This window comes from Furipterus horrens, unplaced genomic scaffold, assembly GCF_987537825.1.
Source record: "Furipterus horrens unplaced genomic scaffold, mFurHor1.1.pri manual_scaffold_4, whole genome shotgun sequence".
NCBI lineage: Eukaryota > Metazoa > Chordata > Mammalia > Chiroptera > Furipteridae > Furipterus > Furipterus horrens.
Window position 1 is genome coordinate 204,313,010 of NW_028327174.1, and position 19,188 is coordinate 204,332,197.

A 19,188-nucleotide genomic window follows, 5' to 3' on the forward strand; every position below is an offset into this window, starting at 1 on the left:
GTCCGTCAAAGGACTGGCACGAGGCGGAGGGGCGGGGGAGACATCTGGCCAATGGGCGCCCGCTGCGCCTCCCTGCGTGCTCCTGGTAGGCTCTTGTCTCAGTCCGTCAGGCGGACTTGCGGGTGGGTCCTCGGAGGCGGCGGCGGCGGCGGCGAGGGCGACGACTGTGGCGGAGGGGCGGGCGCGAGGTTCTGAGCGCGTGGCGACCGTTGGTGAGTCGGGCTTCGGGGATCGACGCTGGGGTCAGGGGTCGCGGTCTGGGTGGGGGCGCGCGGTGGTGAGACGCCGGGCAGGGAGGCAGGGCCGCCGCCGCCGCGCCGGCCTAAGGGGATTTCTCGAGGCGCGGGAACCGGAAACTGAAAGTCGGCGCGGGGCAGACGAAGGAAAGTTCGCGAACGCCCGCGGGCGCCCTGCCGGGGGTCCACAGCTGGGGGCGCGGGGGCACGATGCAGGGTCACGGCCGGGCTCTGGCGTCCCCTCTTCCCCAGCGTCGCTGCCTCGAGCCTCCATGGCGCCCTGGGGGCGTCTCACCCCGGCGGGGGCTCACCCGGTCCCCGCCGCCGGCCCGCAGGGGGCTTTCCGACCTGTTGGGGTTCGGACGAGCTTCTGCGCCTCGGGGCAGCTCTCAGCGCTCGGCGCGCCGTTTCTCCCTTCGCGGGCCCCAACCCCCCGCGGCCCCGGCCTGGCCCCAGGGCCCCTTGCCGTCCGCCACCCACCTGCTCCCGAACTCCGCCTCCTGTCTCTGCGGGGGCCCCTCGCCCTGGCCGCCGGCCCCAGCCTCCCACTCATTCCGCGGCTCGGAGGGTGTCTGGGTCCCGTAGCGTCAGGTGTCTGGGTCGGCCCCCGCCCCCGCCCCGGGGCGCCTGAGCGGAGGGCGCGGGGTCTCCCTGGGCCCCTGAGCCTGCTGTTGCGATTGCACCCGGTTCCCTCCAGCACGTGGCAGGGGGCGGAACGAGGACCCGGAGGCGGGAGGTGGGTGGTGAGGCCGCTGAATTGGCTGGAGCGCGGAGGGACGCCCGCCGGCACAGAGCGGGGTCCTCGTGGACGGTGACCGCGGAGGCCCGGGGACAGCTGCGGGGCGCCTGAGTCAGCAGAGCCGCCCGGGGACTGGGTTTAGGTGCAGTTCCCAGCCAACCCGAAGTTGTTGCTTGAGTTTTGTTTTGTTCTTCTAAGCAGCTTTATTGCGGTGTAACTCACATCGCACCACGCTTATTGTTGCTTGGGTTTCAGACGAACAAAGGCCTAACAACTGCGTCTCCTGGAGCCTTTTCCCAGCAGCAGAGGCCGCCAGCGTTTGCGGCTGTAGTGACTTCCCATGTCCCAGCACATGCTCTCCAGCCCAGTCTGGCTCCCCGGCTCTGCACCCTGAGGCCACGGCTCCCGGTGCTCTCGCCGCGGCCGGGCCTCTGCTGTCTGCCTGCTCGTCCTTTCTCCTGGGTCAGCCCTTCCTGGTCCCCGCGCCCCCGACCTCTGCCATCTGAGGCTGCATCCGACTCCATGGGCAGTAAGGCCCGGCTTCCCAGCGCCGTGTGTGGTCCGAGGCAGGAGCCCAGAGCGTCAGAGCACGCGGTGGGTGGTGGAGGTCGCAGGACTGCCTCTGCCTGCTGCGGCGGTGCAGGGAGAGGGGCTTTCAACCGGTTTTCTTTCTCCAGGAGTTTCTAAATTTACTGGGGACATAAATCCGAATGTCATTCCTCTGGGGACCTGAAGGAATATGTTGTTTCAACAGTGGGTGGGGACCAGGGCACAGGATTTGCAGTGGCCACTTGTTGCTGGAAAAAGCACTTTCCCCAGGAAGAGAAGGTCTTTCCACCCCGAATTTGGAATGCCAGGTTTGCCCCCTCCTTTACCCTACAGGGGGAATGCCAGCTGCCTGCCTGCCTGGCAGGTGGGCTCCCACCCAGGACTTGGGGAGCATGAACAGGGACGTGCAGGAAGGTCCAGGGAGGAAAATCCAGAAAAGCTGACCCACAGGCCCTGCTGTGCCAGGGGCGGGTGCAGCTTCGGTCCCCTCGAGTCCAGACCTGTGCTGGGTGCCCCATCCTCCCTGTGTGCTAGACCATGGACAGGAGGGTGCACCCCTATGCCACCCAGGCGCCCCTCCCTGTCCGGAGGAGCTGAGCAGCCACTGTCCCAGCGTCAGCGTCGCGCAGGTGCAGGGCGAGACCACGCCCCCCGCAGGGCCTGGCAGGGGTGGTCTCAAGGACTGGTTGTGAGAAGAGAGGCGAGTACAGGGTCGGGGGGGGGTACAGGTGGGGTAGAGAGGCGACTCAGCCAGCAGGAAGGGCTGGCACAGGCTTCAGGAGTGGGGTGCCCTGCTTTAGATCACATTAGTAGGGGCATAGGGCTGAGAGCCTGGGGAGCAGGGAGTCATTCACGTACCCGCCGGGCAGGCCTGGGTCCCTTCTCCCCGCCCTCCCAGTCCCTGTCTCCTGATGCTCACATTCCAGACGGGACAGGCAGTGAGGGTCGTCAGGGAAGCCTCCCTGAGGGCAGAGACCCCTGCAGCTGGGGTGGAGTTGGGGACATTTGGGGGTCTCCCCAAGGGAGGAGCAAGAGGCCCAGGTGCATGCTAAGGGCCCCCCTGGTGGCTGGTGGGCCAGGAGAGGCTGCAGCAGCGACCCTGGTCCCAGTGGCTGGGCCAGGGCCTGGCAGTGGCAGTGAGGCCAGGTTCCAGATGTCCAGGGAGGCAGAGCCCCTGGAGGGGGGCGGAGGAGAGAGGGCAGTCTCCGAGGATCTGGCCAGAGCAGCTGAACGGGGGCGGGGACGGGGGCGGTGAGCGCCAGCCCTGGACACTCACTCCGAGGTCAGGGAGATGGACGAGAGGGGCAGGGTGGTCACCTGGGTCCCATGAGATGGGACAGAATTGTGGCATCATAATGAACTGACCTCTGCCTGTTGGTGGCCCCGGTTTTTACCTGGAGGCAGTGAGTGTGTGGACGGTACGGACCCGTGGGAGCTCGTGCCCAGGGCCAGGGGGGCCTCCGGCACATGTGTCTCAGCGTGGACAGCTACTGGGTGGGGGGAGTGTGCCCGTCTCCTGCTGGGCATCGTGCTGATTTGATTTGATTTACTGTTTTTAGAGTTTATTTTTAGAGAGAGGGGGAAGGGAGGGAGAAAGAGGGAGAGAAACATCCATGTGTGGTTGGCTCCCGTGCACCCCCAACTGGGGACCCGGCCCGCAACCCAGGCCTGTGCCCTGACTGGGGATCGAACCGACGGCCCTGTGGTCTACAGGCTGGCGCTCAGTCCACTGAGCCACACCAGCCAGGGCGCTTTTAGTGTTAGTTTAAAGCCCTGTGTCTAATGTAGTTTAGAGCAATGATTTTAAACCAGGAATGGTTCGTGGGATCAATTCAGTAGCGTGCCCAGAAAAAAGTAGAGCAGAACACGTGGCGTGCTCCAGTGTGCGTGCGGGGCAGGTCACCGTGGGAGCCCGGGCGTGGCTGCGGGTCCTCCCTCTGCGGCGCCCTGGCAGCGCGTCGGGACTGCGCTTAGGGCCTCTGCCCAAAGGGTTTCCTTCCGAGGACCACCGGCTGGTGCTCTGCGTCTGTGCTGCGGGGCTGGGGAGGACCAGGTCGCCCAGTTGTCGTTGGGCGATGGGTGGGTCGACCAGGGTCCAGGGCGGCCGATCAGACAGCACGTGACCTGTGAGCAGGTGAGCGGCACGTGTGCCCTGGGCCCAGCACATGGCGGGGCCGGGGAGTGAGTCTGTGTCTGCGGTGAGCCGCGCGGGCCCCCACGGGTGAGGCTTTGCCGTGGCCAGGGCCAGCCGTGGGGCTCGCAGTGGCTTTGCCCGGCGCCGCCCCGCCTGTCGCCGTTTCCTGTGGTGTCAGGCCAGCTTAGGGCAGCGGGGCCCTCTCAGCACGCGTCGCCGTCGCTGCTCCGTGCAGACCCTCCTCCGGGACAGGCCTCCAGGCTGGGGAGCCGTGGCTCCCGCGCGGGCGGCGGCTTCTGGGCGCAGGAAGGAGCGCGCGCCCTTTGGCGTCGGCGGGCTCTCGCGTGGCCTCGGGGCCCCGTGCTGCAGGGTCAGGGGCGGCTGGGCCCTTGCCCCTTTCCCGGGGCTCACAGGCGCAGCTTCTGTGGCTTTTTGAGATTTGGGGTGTTGGCCTGTGAGTTCCAGGTGAGGTCTCCGAGTCTCCGGGTGACCGCCCCAGTCACCCACCCTGGTCGCCTCACCTGGGGGGTCTTGCCCAGGCCTGGTGGGCAGCAGAGGGCAGCCCTGAAGTGAGAGGGACTGTGGCACAGCGGGGCTCGGGGGCAGAGCGGTGGCGCCAGGCTGATGTGGGAGGGGCCCCCAGGCTGACACAAGGCCTGTCCCAGCCGCCATCAGCCACAGCAGCGTCGTCCTCACGGCCCGGCAGGGGCAGGGGCAGGTTGCCACTGTGGCCCAACCGTGTGTCCACGCGTGGTGTGACGGGAGGTGGGGCTGGGCTGTTCCCAGGCCCCCCAGCGCGCTGACACCCTCCTCAGGTTTTTGGCCACCAGCCAGGTTGACAACCCTGAGGGCTAGCCTGCAGGCCAGGCGCTTTCCCCAGAGGACTAGTGGAGCTGGGCGCCCCGGGGCCACTGTGACGCTCTCTGTTCCTCCTCAGGGCTCCGCTGTTCCTGGGGACACGGCTCCCATGGCTGTGGCCAGCGAGACCCCTCCCGGCACCCTGGACGGGCTGCAGTTCGGCTTCGCAAAGACCGTCCTGGGCACCAAGCTGGAGGACAAGTACCTGTGCTCGGCCTGTAAGAACGTCCTGCGCAGGCCCTTCCAGGCGCAGTGCGGCCACCGCTACTGCTCCTTCTGTCTGAGCAGCATCCTCAGGTGCGCCGGCCGGGGCGGGCGACAGTGGCACTGAGACCCCGGAGGGCGGGCCGCGCTGGCGCACCGTGTGGGGGGGGGGTAGGGGACACGTGCATTGCCGAGGGTGCGTCCTGATGGGTCCTGGCGCTGACCTGCGCACAGGCAGCATGACGTGCAGCACCGGCTTGCGGCAGGAGTGTTGCGTGTGCTGCTCTGGGCCGTGGACACGTGCGGAGCCCGCGCGGGACCTGCTGGGGAGTCGGCGTGGGCAGGACAGTGTTTTGTGGGTGTTTTTTTTTTAAGATTTTACTTATTTTTAGAGAGGGGGGAAGGGAGGGAGGAAAACAGAGAGAAACGTCAGCGTGTGGTTGCCTCTCACACGCCCCTAACCGGGGACCCAGCCTGCTACCCAGGCCTGAGCCCTGACGGGGAATCAAACCTGTGACCCTCTGGTTCGCAGGCCGGTACTCAGTCCACTGAGCCACACAGGCCAGGGCTGTTCTGAACATTTTGAGCGTCATGCTGATGTGTGCGTGCTGCTGCCTTGGGACAGAGGACATGCGGGGTGGCGTGGGCTGGCAGGCGCCCCCGCGTGTCCTTGGCAGCGGCGCTCACACAGCATCCCCACCCCCCAACTGCAGCTCCGGGCCCCAGAACTGCGCCGCCTGCGTGCACGAGGGCATATACGAAGAAGGCATCTCGATTTTGGAGAGCAGCTCAGTAAGTGGGAAGCCTGGTGGCTGGAGGTATTGAAACGAACAGAATAGGTTTTGCGTTTCCTTTAACACCACCAGTGATGAAACTTTGGCGGCTGGAGGTGACCCACCCCTGCAGTGGCGTCTAGTGGGACAGGCGGTGTGAGGGGACCGGGTTACGCGGAGCAGGCAGCGGGGCCAGGGGGGCGTCACCACAAGGCTGCTCTCTCCCCAGGCTTTCCCAGACAACGCCGCCCGCAGGGAGGTGGAGAGCCTGCCAGCCGTCTGCCCCAGCGAAGGCTGCACCTGGAAGGGGACCCTCAAAGAGTACGAGGTAGGGTCTCTGTGTGCACAGCCTCTGGGCGGGGCGTCCCTGCCGTACCGCCCTGGCACCGGAGCCTGCGTGACGCCCCTGGCCCGGCCTGTCTGGTGTCTGGGGAAGAGCGGTCAGCTGGCCCTTACAGCGTGCCCACTTAGACACCTAGCCGTGCAGAGCCCAGACCTGCTCCGCGGAAGCCCAGGTGGCGTGGCTTCGGTCACCAGGCCTGTGGAGGGGCTGCAGCCCCTGCCGTGGGAGCAGTGGTGTGGCAGGGCCGTCCCACCCAGGAACCGCTGCCGCGTGTCCTTGTGCGTGCAGGGGTCCGGCTTGTGCTCGGTGGGGCTTCTGCCAAGTCTTCAGACAAGGGCTCTGTTTGAGTTGCGTCGATGGTGGAAATTGCCGGCGTCACCTGCCTGTTCTTCCTGGGGTCACAGAAAGGCACATGCGCATGGCAGGCAGTGGCTGCCGTGTGTGTCTGCCGGGCGAGGTGGCTCGTGTCCCTGTGCCGGCGCGTCGGGGCTTCCGCGTGATGGGCCTCTGGCCAGGGCGCCCCGCGGGCTGCTCACCACTCTCCTTAACGAGCGCCTGGTGGTGGCTTCTCAGGTGGTCACTTGGACACAAGGTCCGCAGGGGCCAAGTGCCCACCCGCTGGCATGTCCCGACCACGGGCCCTGAGGAGGAAGAGAACCTGACCCAGGCTGGAGTGTGGACGGCCCGGAGGCGGCGTCCTGGTGGGTCCCCGGACAGTCCGAATGGGACACGGGAGTGCAGCGGCGCCAGGGCTGGGGGAGGGGCGTGGCCAGTGGGCCCAGTGGTGAGGCTGGGACTGTGTGGAACCCACGTTCCCCTGTGGTGAGACGAGCTCCCGTCAGGCCTGGGACGGAGCCACAGCCGCTGGGGGCAGTGGAGAGAGGGAGTCGGGTCTGCACTGTGACCACGGGGGCCTGGCAGGCTTCTCCCTTCCTGCTCCTGCCACGTGCGCTGCGCTCGCTCTCTGGGCCTTTGGACGCGTGGCGTTTGGGCTCTCAGCTGTGTCTGCTCTGTGCTCTGCCGGAGGGGCTCTGGGCCGCCCTCACCCTTCTGTGCCCTTCCCGGGAGGGAGAGACTTCTGCTCCCGTGGACGGAGGCCCCCGCTGCCCAGAGGCCACAGTGCTAAGACGAAGTTGCTACCCCCAGACCTGCAGCTGTCATTGACGCCGTGCAGAGGAGCCTTGGGGTTGGTCTGTCCTGGGAGGACAGGCGTGGGGCGCAGGGCACTGTTCTGCCTTCTTAGGGGACTGAGAGACCCTTGGGGACAGGCTGGCTAACCCCGCTTCTGATTCCTTTGGTGTTTCTGCCACTTCTAGGCTGAGGTGCGGGCGGTGGATCCATGGGCCTCTAGCTGAGGGCAGGGATGGCAGCCAGCCCTCTGCTCCTGCCGTGGCCAGCAGGCATGCAGCGTGGAAAGTCCCTGGCTGCCCCCGAGCCCTGGAAAGTCCCCGAGAGCTGGTGTGGTCATGTGGGGGGCGGTGCTGCTCTGGGACACGCTGGCCCTGGACTTGGGCACATTGATCAAACTCACCCGGCTGTCAGCGCCACAGGCCTCGGCGCACAGGTGCCCCCGCCTCTGCGGAGCTGGAGACCCACAGCCGCCTCTGAGCCGGCATGGCGCACCCGGGGGCTGCTCGGGCTCGGGGGCTTGGGGCGGCGGCGTGAGACGCTCACGCTGTGGCACAGGCAGACAGGAGTGTGGAGAGACGGGGAAAACCCTCTTTGGCCTTTGACTGTGTCGCCTCCGCAGTGATGTCTAGTGTTTTCTAAGAACTTGGGAGATGTTTGCGACTGCCGGCGGGTGCGCGCCCCGGAGCTGACTACAGCCAGCTTCTCTGGAGGGGGAGGGGCTGCGAGGACGCGCTCGGGCTCTGCTCTGTGCGTCAACCCCGTTGGAGCCCTGGTTAAATAAACATTGCCTTCCCAGACGCATGGGCTTCTCTCCGAAGGCCTCCGCCAGGCGGGGAGCTGACGGCGCATGTTCCGGGCCGGGCGTGGGTGGGGCGGGGGCCGTGCGACCTCGCCCACCTGTGCAGCGGTGCCTGCGCTCCCCAGGGTCCTCTGCGTCTGCCCATGTCCCCCCTCCGGGGGGGCACGTATCTTGCTGGGAGCACACCTTTCAGGGAGCCTGTGTGCCCTGACCCGGGCGCTGCGCCAAGGTCTATGCTGAGGCCGCTCCGGTTCAGTTGGCTGGATTGCTCGCTGCTCAGTGTGGCCGAGGCCCAGGCCCTGCCCTTGGGGCAGGCGGGCAGGTGGGATCCACGTCCCAGAGGCTGCGTGGTGCCCTGGAGGGGTGGGCAGTTCCGCTGGGGCTGAGCTCGGGGGAGGCCGTGGAGGGCGAGCAGGGTGCAGCGTCAGGGCATCCAGCCTTGCCCAGGCCCATCCCAGCCTGGACTGCCTGTGTCCCCCTGCCCGTCGGGCGGCCGAGGGGTCGCCAGGGCGGCACGCTGGGAGGTCAGCAGTCAGGGTGCGCGCTCTAGGGGGCGCATCGGGGGTCCTGTGAGGCCCCGGACGCCACCTCTGAGGTCACCTGTCGCTTCTGCTGGCTCCTGAATGGCGAGCGCCGGGCGTGGCCAGCATGTCGGTGCACATCCTCGAGCTGTGGGAACAGCGCGTCGGGCTTTGCTTGTGCCTCTCAAGGTCATGGTACCCCTGCTCTCCCGGGACCCTTGAGCTGCTTCCACTTGTGGGGCCCCACCGTGCAGGGGCCTCCTCCCCCAGCAGGTTCCTTTTCTCTGTGCCGTCCCCCTTGGCGCAGAGGGATGTGTCCTGTCTGAAACGTAACATCTGCTCGGTGAAGAAGCCAGACACAGAAGAACAATATTTATGATCCCCACTCACACGAGGTCCCTTCAGGGGGCAGATCCACAGAGATAGGGAGTCTAGGGTGGGGGTCAGGGCGGGGGGGTTTCACGGGGACAGACTGTCCCTTTGGGAGAAGGGAACGCCCTGAAGAGGACGGCGGTGGCACCACCAGCAGGGAATGACCCTGATGCCGCTGAGCTGTGCACAGAGACGCAGTGGGGACAGTCAGTGTTACACGTTTTACAATAAAAAAACGGTAGTGAGCAAGGCTGCGGTTCTCTGCCCCCGCCCCCCGCTCCCTTCTCTGTCCCCATCACGGCAGACCTCTCCGGAGTCGCCTGCAGTCCCTGGCCGTTCAGGCCGCAGGGCTGCTCACGGCGGGACTGACCTGTTCTTCCTGCTGCCTCTGAGGCTTCGGGTCTTTGGCGCAGGTCTGGGTCCCGCCCTTCCACACCGTCACCCAGTCCACGTGGCCGTCCCAGGCCCCTCAGAGCCTGCAGGGTCTCCCTGCGGCCCGTTCGCAGCAAGGCAGCGACCTGAGGCAGGTCTGGCTTGGGTCCCTTTCGGGTTCCCACTCCCGAGACCCGAGCCAGGCCCTGCTCTGCATCTCTCCTGCGCTGCCCTGGCTTCTGGGTCGCTCTCGGGCCCCTCCCTGCCTGGCCCCTGCAACCTGTCACCCAGAGCCTGTGCTGGGACCGTCACGGCCTCCCAGGCCATGTCACCCTGCGGCACTCCCCCCCTCCCCCCCGGCCCCTCCTCAGCCATGGAGCAGTCCCCTCTGCCCCACGGCCGGGCGCAGGGAGGGCTGTCCATGGGGTCGTGGTGTGGGTGGGGTGCTGCCCGCTGGAAGGGGTCCTGGCCTCTGCCCCCGAGCAGAGGCGTGGGGGTGGTTCCAAGTCTCGGCACCTGGCGCGTTGGCCCTCGCCGACGCTGTGAGGGTGCCCGAAGCACGAGCCCTGGCAGGGGCGGCCATCGGCAGGCGGGGGGCAGCGTGGCCGCCACAGTGTCCCACGGGGGCTCTGTGGACACTTGGCTCCCTGTGTTGCCAGAGCTGCCACGAGGGCCACTGTCCGTTCATGCTGACCGAGTGCCCGGCGTGCAGAGGCCTGGTCCGCCTCGGCGAGAGGGAGCGGCACGCGGAGCAGGAGTGCCCGGAGAGGAGCCTCCGCTGCCCGCACTGCAGCACCCCCTGCTGCGGCGCCCGCGTGAAGGTGAGGGCGGGGGGGGGGGGTGGCGGCCAGGGTGGGGGCATCTCCGCTGGGTGCGAGGGCGAGGCCCAGTCGTTTTGAGGAGCTGGTTGATTTCAGGAACGTTCCCACACACGCGGGAGGGTCCCCCGGGGCTGGGTCGGTGTCACCCTGGCCAGGCTGAGTCTGGCCCCCAAGCTGACGAGACATGTCCCAGATTTCATGTTGTTTCATCCAGAAATTCTTCTGGGCACCTTATTTGTACAGAGCTCTCTGCGTCACTCCCACGTCTAAGCTTAGCAGTGAGTCCTTGTCGTTGTCACATGCGCGCTCTGTGCGGTGGAGGTGTCTGTCGGGGTCCTGATGGCCCCGGAACCGACAGTGGCGTCGGCACCTCCTCCCCCGTCTGCAGGTCTCGTCGTCCTCGGCTGCTCCTGTGGGTCGGCCTGTTTTTTTTTGTAAACAGATTATAGATCAGTGGTTGTAGGACTTACCTTTTGGTTTTGGGCTGTATTTACTTATTGTTATTTATTTTAAAAGATTTTCTTTATTTTTTATTTTTAGAGAGGGAAAGGGAGGGAGAAGGAGGGAGAGGGACATCGCTGTCCCAGCCAGGGCTGGGCATGGTCTCGCCCCTCTAGTGTCACCGTTAGTGGCATGTCCTTGTCCCGCTGCTCCACAAGCCCTGGGCGAGAGGAGGTTCTCGCGGCTCTGAGACTCCCACGGGGCCTGTCGGACTCCCCAGTGTCTCCAGCGCCATCTTTGAGGCTGGGGGTCTTGGGGAACCGAGGACACCACGTGCAGCGTGACCAGGTGCCAGGCCTGGCCCCGGCATCGCACACCCCGTGTCCCGCCGCTAACGCCCCCGCCTGCCTCTCCCTAAGGCTCACCTCGAGGTCTGCTCCAAGTTCCCCTTGACCTGCGACGGCTGCGGCAGGAAGAAGATCCCACGGGAGAAGGTGAGTGGGGTCCCAGTGCCTCTGAGACCCGCAGGGGCCTCGAGCCTGGCCCTGAGGTGACCGTGCCGAGGGAGCAGTGACGGCCTGCGTGGGGTCCCCTGTGGGGTGCGGGAAGCCACCGGCCTGGGCAGCGGGAGAGCACGCAGCGCGCCCCCAGCTGTTCCTGAGGCTCCAGGGTGCGGGGGGGTCGCCTCCACTTCCCTGCCCCTCCGTCCCCCGGTGCAGGGTCAGGGACAGGCGGCAAGAGTCCTGAACGTCCTTAGAGAAGGCCACCACGGGTCATGCTGAGCACCCTTCGGCTCTGGCTGGTTCCCCCCACACTGATAGCTCTTCCTGCTGCTGAGATCGCGGTCCCTAAAGACGTGGCGCGGTGCTTTCTCGTGCGGTCCGACTGCCCTCGCCCGGACGGTGCCGTGGGCCGTCTGCCCTGGGAGGACGGACCGTTGGCCACGGCCTGGTCCCTGAAGTCCCTGCTCTGAGCTGCCGAGCTGCCGGCTCAGCGTGCCAGTGCGCTCATCCGTTTCCTCCGGCTTCTGAGCGTTAAGGTTGCGCTGCCGGAGGCAGCCTGGAGGCTGTAAACCAGGAGAGCTAGGACTGGGCCTTCTGAGGAGCTGGGGACATGCTTGGCGGCTCAGAAACCCGCGCCCTGCCAGCCGGGGGTGACCCTGGGACCTGGGCCTCGCGCTGGGGTGGGTGCGGTGTCTCTGGCGGCTCCGATGTGCAGTTCTTAACCGTGAGCGAGGGGAGTGTGTCTTTGCTTCCGGTTCCCTGGGGCTTCTCCTGCACCTGAGCAGAGTCCGCACCTCCTGCGGGTTCCCCGGGGGGCTGTCGGTCGGCCTTCCCTCTGGGAACTCTGTGTCTCAGGGACTGAGTTGAAGCCCTGTGCCCTTTTGCTCTGCATCCTGGTGGCCTTGCTTGGGGGGCACTGTTCAGGGTTCTCCTGCTGTGGCTGATTTTGATTCGGAGTCGGGACAGTTTCCCTGCTCCCGGAGGCTGGGTTTCTGCACATTCCGGGTCCCTGGTGGGGCCGGAGGAGGGGCCCCTTCTAGGTGTCCTGTGGACATTCCACCTGTGGGGACGTCTGCCTCCCATGAGTCCAGGTGCCGTGTGTCTGTGTGCAGCTGGCCTTGCTGGGCCCTTTCCTGCTCTGCAGGTCTGGGTGTTGTCCTGCGCCAGCAGCACACCAGTAGGGCCGGCCCCTCGTCCTCCCCGGCTCCAGGGCCTGGGGCCTCAGTGCCTCTGCGTCCCCCAGACTGTGCTGGAGGAGACGGGGTCTCAGGGGCCCTGAAGTGTTGGCCCCAGGCGGCACCCACCGTGGTTGTGGCCACTGTGCGCCATCGTGTGTGTGTGCGCATGTGCCCACGTGGGTTTGCGCGCGTGTGTACAGGTGTGTGAGCGTGTTGTTTGTGCATTGTGTGCACGTGTGCGCCCGTGCCGGTGTGGGTTTGCGCATGTGAGTGTGCAGGGGTGGGCACAGGTGTGTGTATTGTGTGTCTCTGCAGGGGTGAGCGTGTGTGTGTCCATGCCGGTGTGGGTTTGTGCATGCACAAGTGTGGGTGTGTTGTGTGTCTGCAGGGCTGAGCACGTGTGTGTGCGTGCATGCGCGCGCGCATGTGTGTTGTGTCCGTGAAGGGTGAGCGTGTTTGGGGGGGGTGTGCACCTCCGGCTGGGACGCAGGCTGCTGAGGGAAGGGACAGTGGACTCGGGGCCGGCCGAGGGGTGCAGCACTCGTGACCCTGCGCCCTTCCAGTTTCAGGACCACATCCGGACGTGCGGCAGGTGCCTGGTGCCCTGCCGCTTCCATGACGTTGGCTGCCCTGAGATGGTGAGTCTGGGTCCTCTGGGGAGCGCCTGTCCCCCGTGTCCTTTGCCCGCTTCCCAAACCCGGTTTCAGTGGCCCCTGCTGGCTTCCTGTTCACTCCACCGGCCTGGCTGCGTGGCCCGTGGCTGCTGTGCCCACTCCCCTCCCCCGACCCCCACGTCCTCGCGGCCCAGCCCTGGCCGCCCTGTGCTGAAAGCACCCAGCTCCTGGCACCACCACCCCCCCCGCCACCCGGTGGGCGTCTCACACCCCAGCCACACGCCAACCCTCCGCCTTGTCCAAAATGAGCGCCTTGGTTCCCCCCGCCGCTCTGGCCAAAAGCCTGGTGGTCGTTCTGCTTTCCCCACCTCCCTGCTCACGGCTGCAGCCTGCATGGCCCTTTCGTCTCTCCCGTAGCCCCCGGCCTGGCCGGCCTCCAGCACACCGGCCTCCTCCCACCCCGGGGCCTCGACCAGCTCCCTCTCTGCACGCCGCACGCTGGTTTGTGTGCGACTCCCGGCCCCCAGGCAGCTCTCCGTCCGTGCGCACCCCTCCCCACCAGCCCCCACACAGGTCCTGGCCCCGTGAAGACCGCCGGGCGGCCTTTATGGCAGTGGCAGCCCTGCAGGGCTCGCACCTGCCCTGGTCTCAGGTGTGCGGCTGTCATGTGTCTGAGGACGGGCACAGGAGCAGCGTGGCCTCTGCATCCTCAGGCCGTCTGCTCCCCTCCTCTGTGACGCGGTGCAGGTCGTACCAGCTCAGGGCTGGTTCCCCGACGCAAGGGCTGTGAGAGGCTCGGCCCCTCGGGTCACGGGGAACCCGCCCGGGCCTGGGCCCAGCTACGCTGCACGTTGTACGGACCTTGGCTTTTTTTCTACGTTCCGTGCACAGCTCACAGTTCCCTGGGCCGCCTGGGGTCTCCTGTCTAAGCACCGTGGGGTCCGCTCCCTGGGGCGGGGGGGCCTCACACGCAGCCTCGTTGTTTCTACATTCGGTTTCTCGAGAGTGTCAGACGTTCTAGAACTTGTCGTGGAGGGCTAGAAGGAATTGGCTGTGGAGTCAGACCTGTGCAGGAAAGACTGAAGTTTAGCTTTACTGCCCCTCCCCTCAGCCCTGTGGGGGCCTTGTCAGTGGTGTCTCCCCCAATCCTCGCAAGCCAGCGAGTCAGGGGGCACATTTCTAGGTTTGAAACACCACTGGCGAGATGGACAGCCACTGACGCGTCCCTTTTGGGCACCGGGCCCCGCCGAGGCCGTGCGGCCTGTGCCCGGGTGTGAGCACGGGCCTCCCTGTCTGGTCCGCAGGTGGAGGGAGAGAAGCAGCAGGAGCACGAGGGGCAATGGCTGCGTGAGCACCTGGCCCTGCTGCTGCAGGCGGTGCAGGCCACGCACCTGCCCCGGAGCCAGGGCGGCGGGGAGGCCAGCGCACCGGGCCCGGGCCCAGGGCTCTCCGCGGCGGCGGAGCTGTTGCGCAGGTGCGAGGCCTTGGAGAGGAAGACGGCCACCTTTGAGAACATCGTCTGTGTCCTGAACCGGGAGGTAGAGAGGGTGGCCATGACTGCCGAGGCCTGCGGCCGGCAGCACCGGCTGGACCAAGACCGGATCGAGGCCCTGAGTAACAAGGTTTGTGCCTGGCCGGGGGCGGCGCTGACCTCCAGCACGGCGCCCACTCTTCCCCTGAGCAGAGCCGCTTCCGGAGCCACGCTCACCAGTGGGCCCACCCGGGGGGCAGAGGGAGCCGCGGGGTGTGTGCCTCACCCTCTGTCAGGACAGCCTCTGGGTCTCGTGGGGATAGAGTCGGCCTGAGAGGGGCTGACCCCGGGGAGCCGGGGAGACTGGAGAAGAGACGGCGTGCGCGACGTGGAAGGGGGTCTCCGTGCAGCAGAGCTGGCAGGGCCCATGGCCCGTGTCCTCAGTGGCCCCCCGCACCCCCAGGTGCAGCAGCTGGAGAGGAGCATCGGTCTGAAGGACCTGGCGATGGCGGACCTGGAGCAGAAGGTCCACGAGATGGAAGCGTCCACCTGTGACGGGGTCTTCATCTGGAAGATCTCGGACTTCGCCAGGAAGCGCCAGGAGGCCGTGGCCGGCCGCACCCCTGCCATCTTCTCCCCAGGTGCTCGTCGGGGGCTGGTGCCCGCGCTGCTGCTGATGCCGGGGGCCGCTGTGCCTCCGTGAGAGCGGGGGTGGGGGTGGGAGCCCCACAGGGACCCAGCTTCTTGCCACTGCACAAAGGGCACCCCGTCTCAGCAGGGTCACCGTGGGGACCCCACACCAGGCCTGTTCTCATGTGCCCCCACATCCGCTCAGGCCTGCGCCCCTTTTCGCCCCCAGCTTGTGGGTCTCCTGGAGGGCAGAGTGCGGAGGGAGGTGGAGGAGGCTGTCCTCTGCCTGTCCCCTGCCTGTTCCTCAGGGAATGTCCCTGCCTCATTCCTCACCCCCCACCCCCAGCCTTCTACACCAGCAGGTACGGCTACAAGATGTGTCTGCGCGTGTACCTGAACGGGGACGGCACGGGGCGGGGCACACACCTGTCTCTCTTCTTCGTGGTAATGAAGGGCCCCCACGACGCCCTCCTGCGCTGGCCCTTCAACCAAAAGGTGCGGGAGCCGTTCTGGCTGCTGGGGCCTGGGAGCCGTGAGCTGGTGAGGTCGTTGGCCAGAGCTCAGGTGCTGGCCCCGGGCGTGCCCTGGGCAGTGCCGCGAGTGCTCTGGCGGTCACTGACTGAATGGCCATGGGGGCTGCCGAGAAAACTGCCTGCGTCAGACAGGGCCCAGCCTGGGGCGGTCGCCGGGGCTGAGGCCTCAGCCTCAGAACCCAGAGTCCAGTGTGGTCGAGGTCAGAGCAGAGCCCAGGCAGCTTCTCCTGGAAGGGGCAGGGGCGTCATTGAGGACAGGCACCAGCGGACGCAGGGCTGCAGCCCCAGGACCAGCCCCCGGCCGGGGCCCCGGAGAGAAACGGGATGAGCTTGGTCACCCACGGGGGCCGATGGGCACAGGCCGGTTCACGCTGCCCCTCCCGGCACTGTCCCCCCAGGTGACCCTGATGCTGCTTGACCAGGACAACCGAGAGCACGTGATTGACGCCTTCAAACCCGACGTGACCTCATCCTCTTTCCAGAGGCCTGTCAGCGACATGAACATTGCCAGCGGCTGCCCCCTCTTCTGCCCGGTCTCCAAGATGGAGTCCAAGAACTCCTACGTGCGTGACGACTCCATCTTCATCAAGGCCATCGTGGATCTGACGGGGCTCTAGCCGCCTCCGCTGCAGTCAGGGCAGCCCGGCCACGGCTCGGTGAGGAGGTGCCCTGCTGGGCCCGAGCCTTGCTGTGGGGGGCAGGAGCCAAGCGCACACCCGTCGGGCAGGAGCTGCCTCCGGGGAGGTTGCCCGGCCCCAGGCCGTGGCTGGGCCGTGGGCCTGGAGAGCCTCCCGCAGGCCGTCCCGCGGGTTCCGGGAGCTCTCGCTGCGGCAGGAGCAGTGGGGCCGGGCGAGCGGAGGGCAGGTGGGCCGCGAGGGGAGGGCCGTCCCAGTGAGGACCCCCTGGAGCCTGGTCCCACGTTTCAGCGCTGGAGGGCAGGGACAGGCCCGGCCTGGGCGGGCCAGCGAGCGGGGAGGGGGCTCATGTCTGCAGAGCAGCTGTCAGCTGCCCCCGTGGCGTGTGCGGGATGCGTGTCCGTTCTGCCCGAGAGACGTCGGCCGCGCCGTCAGGCTGCTGGGGAGTCGTTATTAAATCGTTAAACGTCTGTGGTGAGTGGCGTCCGTTTGGCTCTGGCCCTGGTGGTGGCAGCCTCGTGGGGGCTCCTTCCTGGCTCTGCGGCCCCTCCTGCGGCCCCAGGTCTGGGGCAGCTCTGGGGGTTCCCTGCCACCCCAGCAGTCACCTATGGGCCTCGCAACGCCGGCGCTGCTTCTGGAATGGGTTTTGCTGGGGCTGCCTGAGCCGGACCACAGTTTCCTGTTCTGGGCGCCCTGCCCTGGGAGAGCAGCCAGCAGCTTTCCTGGGGTTTGGGGATCTGATGGTGGCGCTATCCCCGAGCCCGCTCCCAGAGCCAGGACTCCTCGGGGTACCAGGTGTTCCCTAACAGCTGCGGGCCCCGGGGGGCTGCCTCAGCGGCCTCGGGGTCGGGCCTCGCCTGTGGGGGAGGCTGGCTCGGGCTGCTGGGGGCGTCTTCAGAGAACACGTGATGCTGGACTGACCTTGACACTGTCCCGTCTATTTTGAGAAGTTAAAGGACGAAAAGCACAGAGAATGACGAAATGGGCACACGTGTCCACATCCCAGAGTCCCCGTGCGGTGGAGCAGCCGAGCCGCGTGGACCTTGCTCGTGGTGCCTCGGGGCACTGCCCTCACCAGTTGGCTGGTTTGAGTTTCCTTTCCATGCTTCTTTGTCCACAAGCAAAACTATCGCGTTTTTAAAACGTGTGAGACTCACAGACGGAATCATCGGCACAGTTCTCCCGCCCCGGGGTTTCAAGACCTGTTGTGCCGGCGCGTGCGCGCGTGGTGGGTCGGTGCCCCCCGCAGATGGCCCTGACCGCCGGCCACCCTCCTGCCCTGGACCCACCCTTGGTGGGGACCGCGGTGTGAGCAGGTGTCCACTCCTCCAGGACCTCGGAGAATGGCTCGCCCACCCCATCCCTGCGTCCGCCAGGTTGTTGGTCTTGTCTTCCTGTGCATCAGAAAGCGTCACCGACACCCCCGGGCGCCGGTCCTCGTGGGCTCTGCGGAGCTGCGTGGCGGTGGCGGTGCCCGGAGATGTACAGTGTAGGCATGCTCGTGGACGGTCTTCCTCTGACACGGTCGCTCAGGGGTCCCTGACCTTCCCAGGGTTGGAAACGCCCTCATGTTTTCTCTGATGACTGTGTGAAGTTTTATTTTTAACACTGGGCTTGACATTGGAATTTGTATTTGGTGTGCGTGTGTTCATTTTTATGTGCGTGTTTTCCCGAGGGGATGAGTGAGTTCAGAGCAGTCAAGTGAGCAGAAAGGTTCTAGGACAGGGTCAGGGGGCACAGAGCACAGCAGGAGGAAGGCTTGAACCCCTCGGAGGGTGGGAAGCGGGTGGGGCGCAGGTCTGTGCCAGCCAGGTCTCCCTTGCTCCCCAGGGTGGCTGGGAGCTCAGGACCGGGGATCCGGCCCCGCAGCGCGGGGTCACAGGGCAGAGACACAGCAGGGCTGGGCTTCAGGAGAAGTCTGCCCAGACTGCCCCACGCCAGTCTGCCCTGCCTGGCTGCTGCAAGGCACCCAGGTCCCCTGCGGCAAGACCTGTGAGCAGGCCTACCCTGGCCACCTCGTCACGCCCGCAAAGGCAGCGGTTCGCCCGCCACTGTGGGCCTCCTGAGTTGTGCGGAGCTGCCTTCGAGACCCTGACAGCCACGGACCCGCTTTGTCCTGTGGATTTGGCTGTTGTCAACATTTTACACGAGGTCTGTCCAGAAGGTACCCAGCCATGTATGTGAAAAATGGAGACATTTACTGAAGAAGATACAAGAAATATTGTATGTAGGACAATGATACCCCAGTCCCCTTCAAAGTAGGCCCCTTGGTACCTCACACAGGTCTCCCAGTTGCCATCAGCTGCGCCATCGTATTTTCCTGAATCTCATCGACGGTCTGAAATCTTCACTTGCAAAGGTGATTTTAGTTTTGGGAGAAATCCAAAGTCACAGGGCACCAAATCTGGGCAGTAGGGGGGCTGAGTCACCTGGATGATTTGATAATTCACCAAAAAACTGAACAAGATGTGACGCATGAGTGGGCGACGAAGCTGCCAGTCGCCGGCTGCCCACAGCTGTGGCCTCTGAGTCATCCCAGTCGTTTCCACGGGGGATGTCGAAGCTGAACGCAAGAGCTGGTGCAGATTCGTGGCTCTGCGACGGCCACACAGTCCACGTGCTGACTCAGCAGCATCTGTCACCCCCACTGACCAGTACAGTGAAGTCGTCATTGTTCACACACGCGCATTCCCGTCCACTCTCCTTGGCTGCCTGGTCACATCCGTGGTGCGCACACTGTTCTCGTTACGTTAACAATGGCTGGACTTCTGGACAGACCTCATATAAGTGTGTGTATAGAGCAGCCTGTGTCTGGCCTCCTTGGCATGGAGTGTAAAGGTTAGGTGGCAGGGGCAGGGGTCCTTCCTCTTGTGCGCTCTCGTGAAGGGACTTGGCGCCGTCCCGCTGCTGGCTGCTGTGACTCCCCCCCCCGTGCGCAGTGGGCATGTTCCCATCTGTCGGGAGGACCTGCTGGTGGCTGTCAGGTGGCCGCAGCTCGGGCCCCACCGGGATGTGGCGCTGACCCTGTCATGTTCCACCCATCTGGAGTTCAGGTCTCTTGTTTTATCAACGTGACAATAATACTTTCTAAAATCCAATGTGGTCACAGCCTGCCTGTGCCGTTCATGCAGGGGACAGGTGCCAGGGTCCCTTGTCTGGGTAGGGACACCAGCTCCTGTGTCTGCTGTCTCCCTGCGCCTCACTGTGCATGTTGACGGCCCGGCCCCAGAGCTCTGGCCTGAAGCGAAGGCACGGCCCTCCCGTCACCCGGCCTGTCACAGGTGAGGCGTCAGCTGCACGTTTGCTGCTTTTACAGTTAGAACGTATTTTC

At 65.9% G+C, this 19,188-nt stretch overlaps 1 protein-coding gene across 1 annotated transcript; it reads left to right on the forward strand.

Annotated features, from left to right (window-relative positions):
• The first annotated feature begins 155 nt into the window (after positions 1 to 155).
• Positions 156 to 17,487, forward strand: TRAF2 (TNF receptor associated factor 2). The gene is made up of 11 exons (XM_090275021.1): positions 156 to 212; positions 4,596 to 4,813; positions 5,434 to 5,512; positions 5,723 to 5,821; positions 9,691 to 9,852; positions 10,713 to 10,787; positions 12,538 to 12,612; positions 13,893 to 14,210; positions 14,523 to 14,700; positions 15,036 to 15,184; positions 15,621 to 17,487. The coding sequence occupies exons 2-11, from the start codon at positions 4,626 to 4,628 to the stop codon at positions 15,837 to 15,839; spliced, it is 1,542 nt and encodes a 513-aa protein (XP_090131147.1). The 5' UTR covers positions 156 to 212; positions 4,596 to 4,625; the 3' UTR covers positions 15,840 to 17,487.
• The last annotated feature ends 1,701 nt before the right edge of the window (positions 17,488 to 19,188 follow it).

Coding starts and splice junctions, on each gene's coding strand:
- TRAF2 (XM_090275021.1), top strand. CDS start 4,626: ATGGCTGTGGCCAGCGAGACCCCTCCCGGCACCCTGGACGGGCTGCAG. Junction 5,822..9,690: donor GGACCCTCAAAGAGTACGAG/GTAGGGTCTCTG, acceptor CTGTGTTGCCAG/AGCTGCCACGAGGGCCACTG. Junction 9,853..10,712: donor GCTGCGGCGCCCGCGTGAAG/GTGAGGGCGGGG, acceptor CCTCTCCCTAAG/GCTCACCTCGAGGTCTGCTC.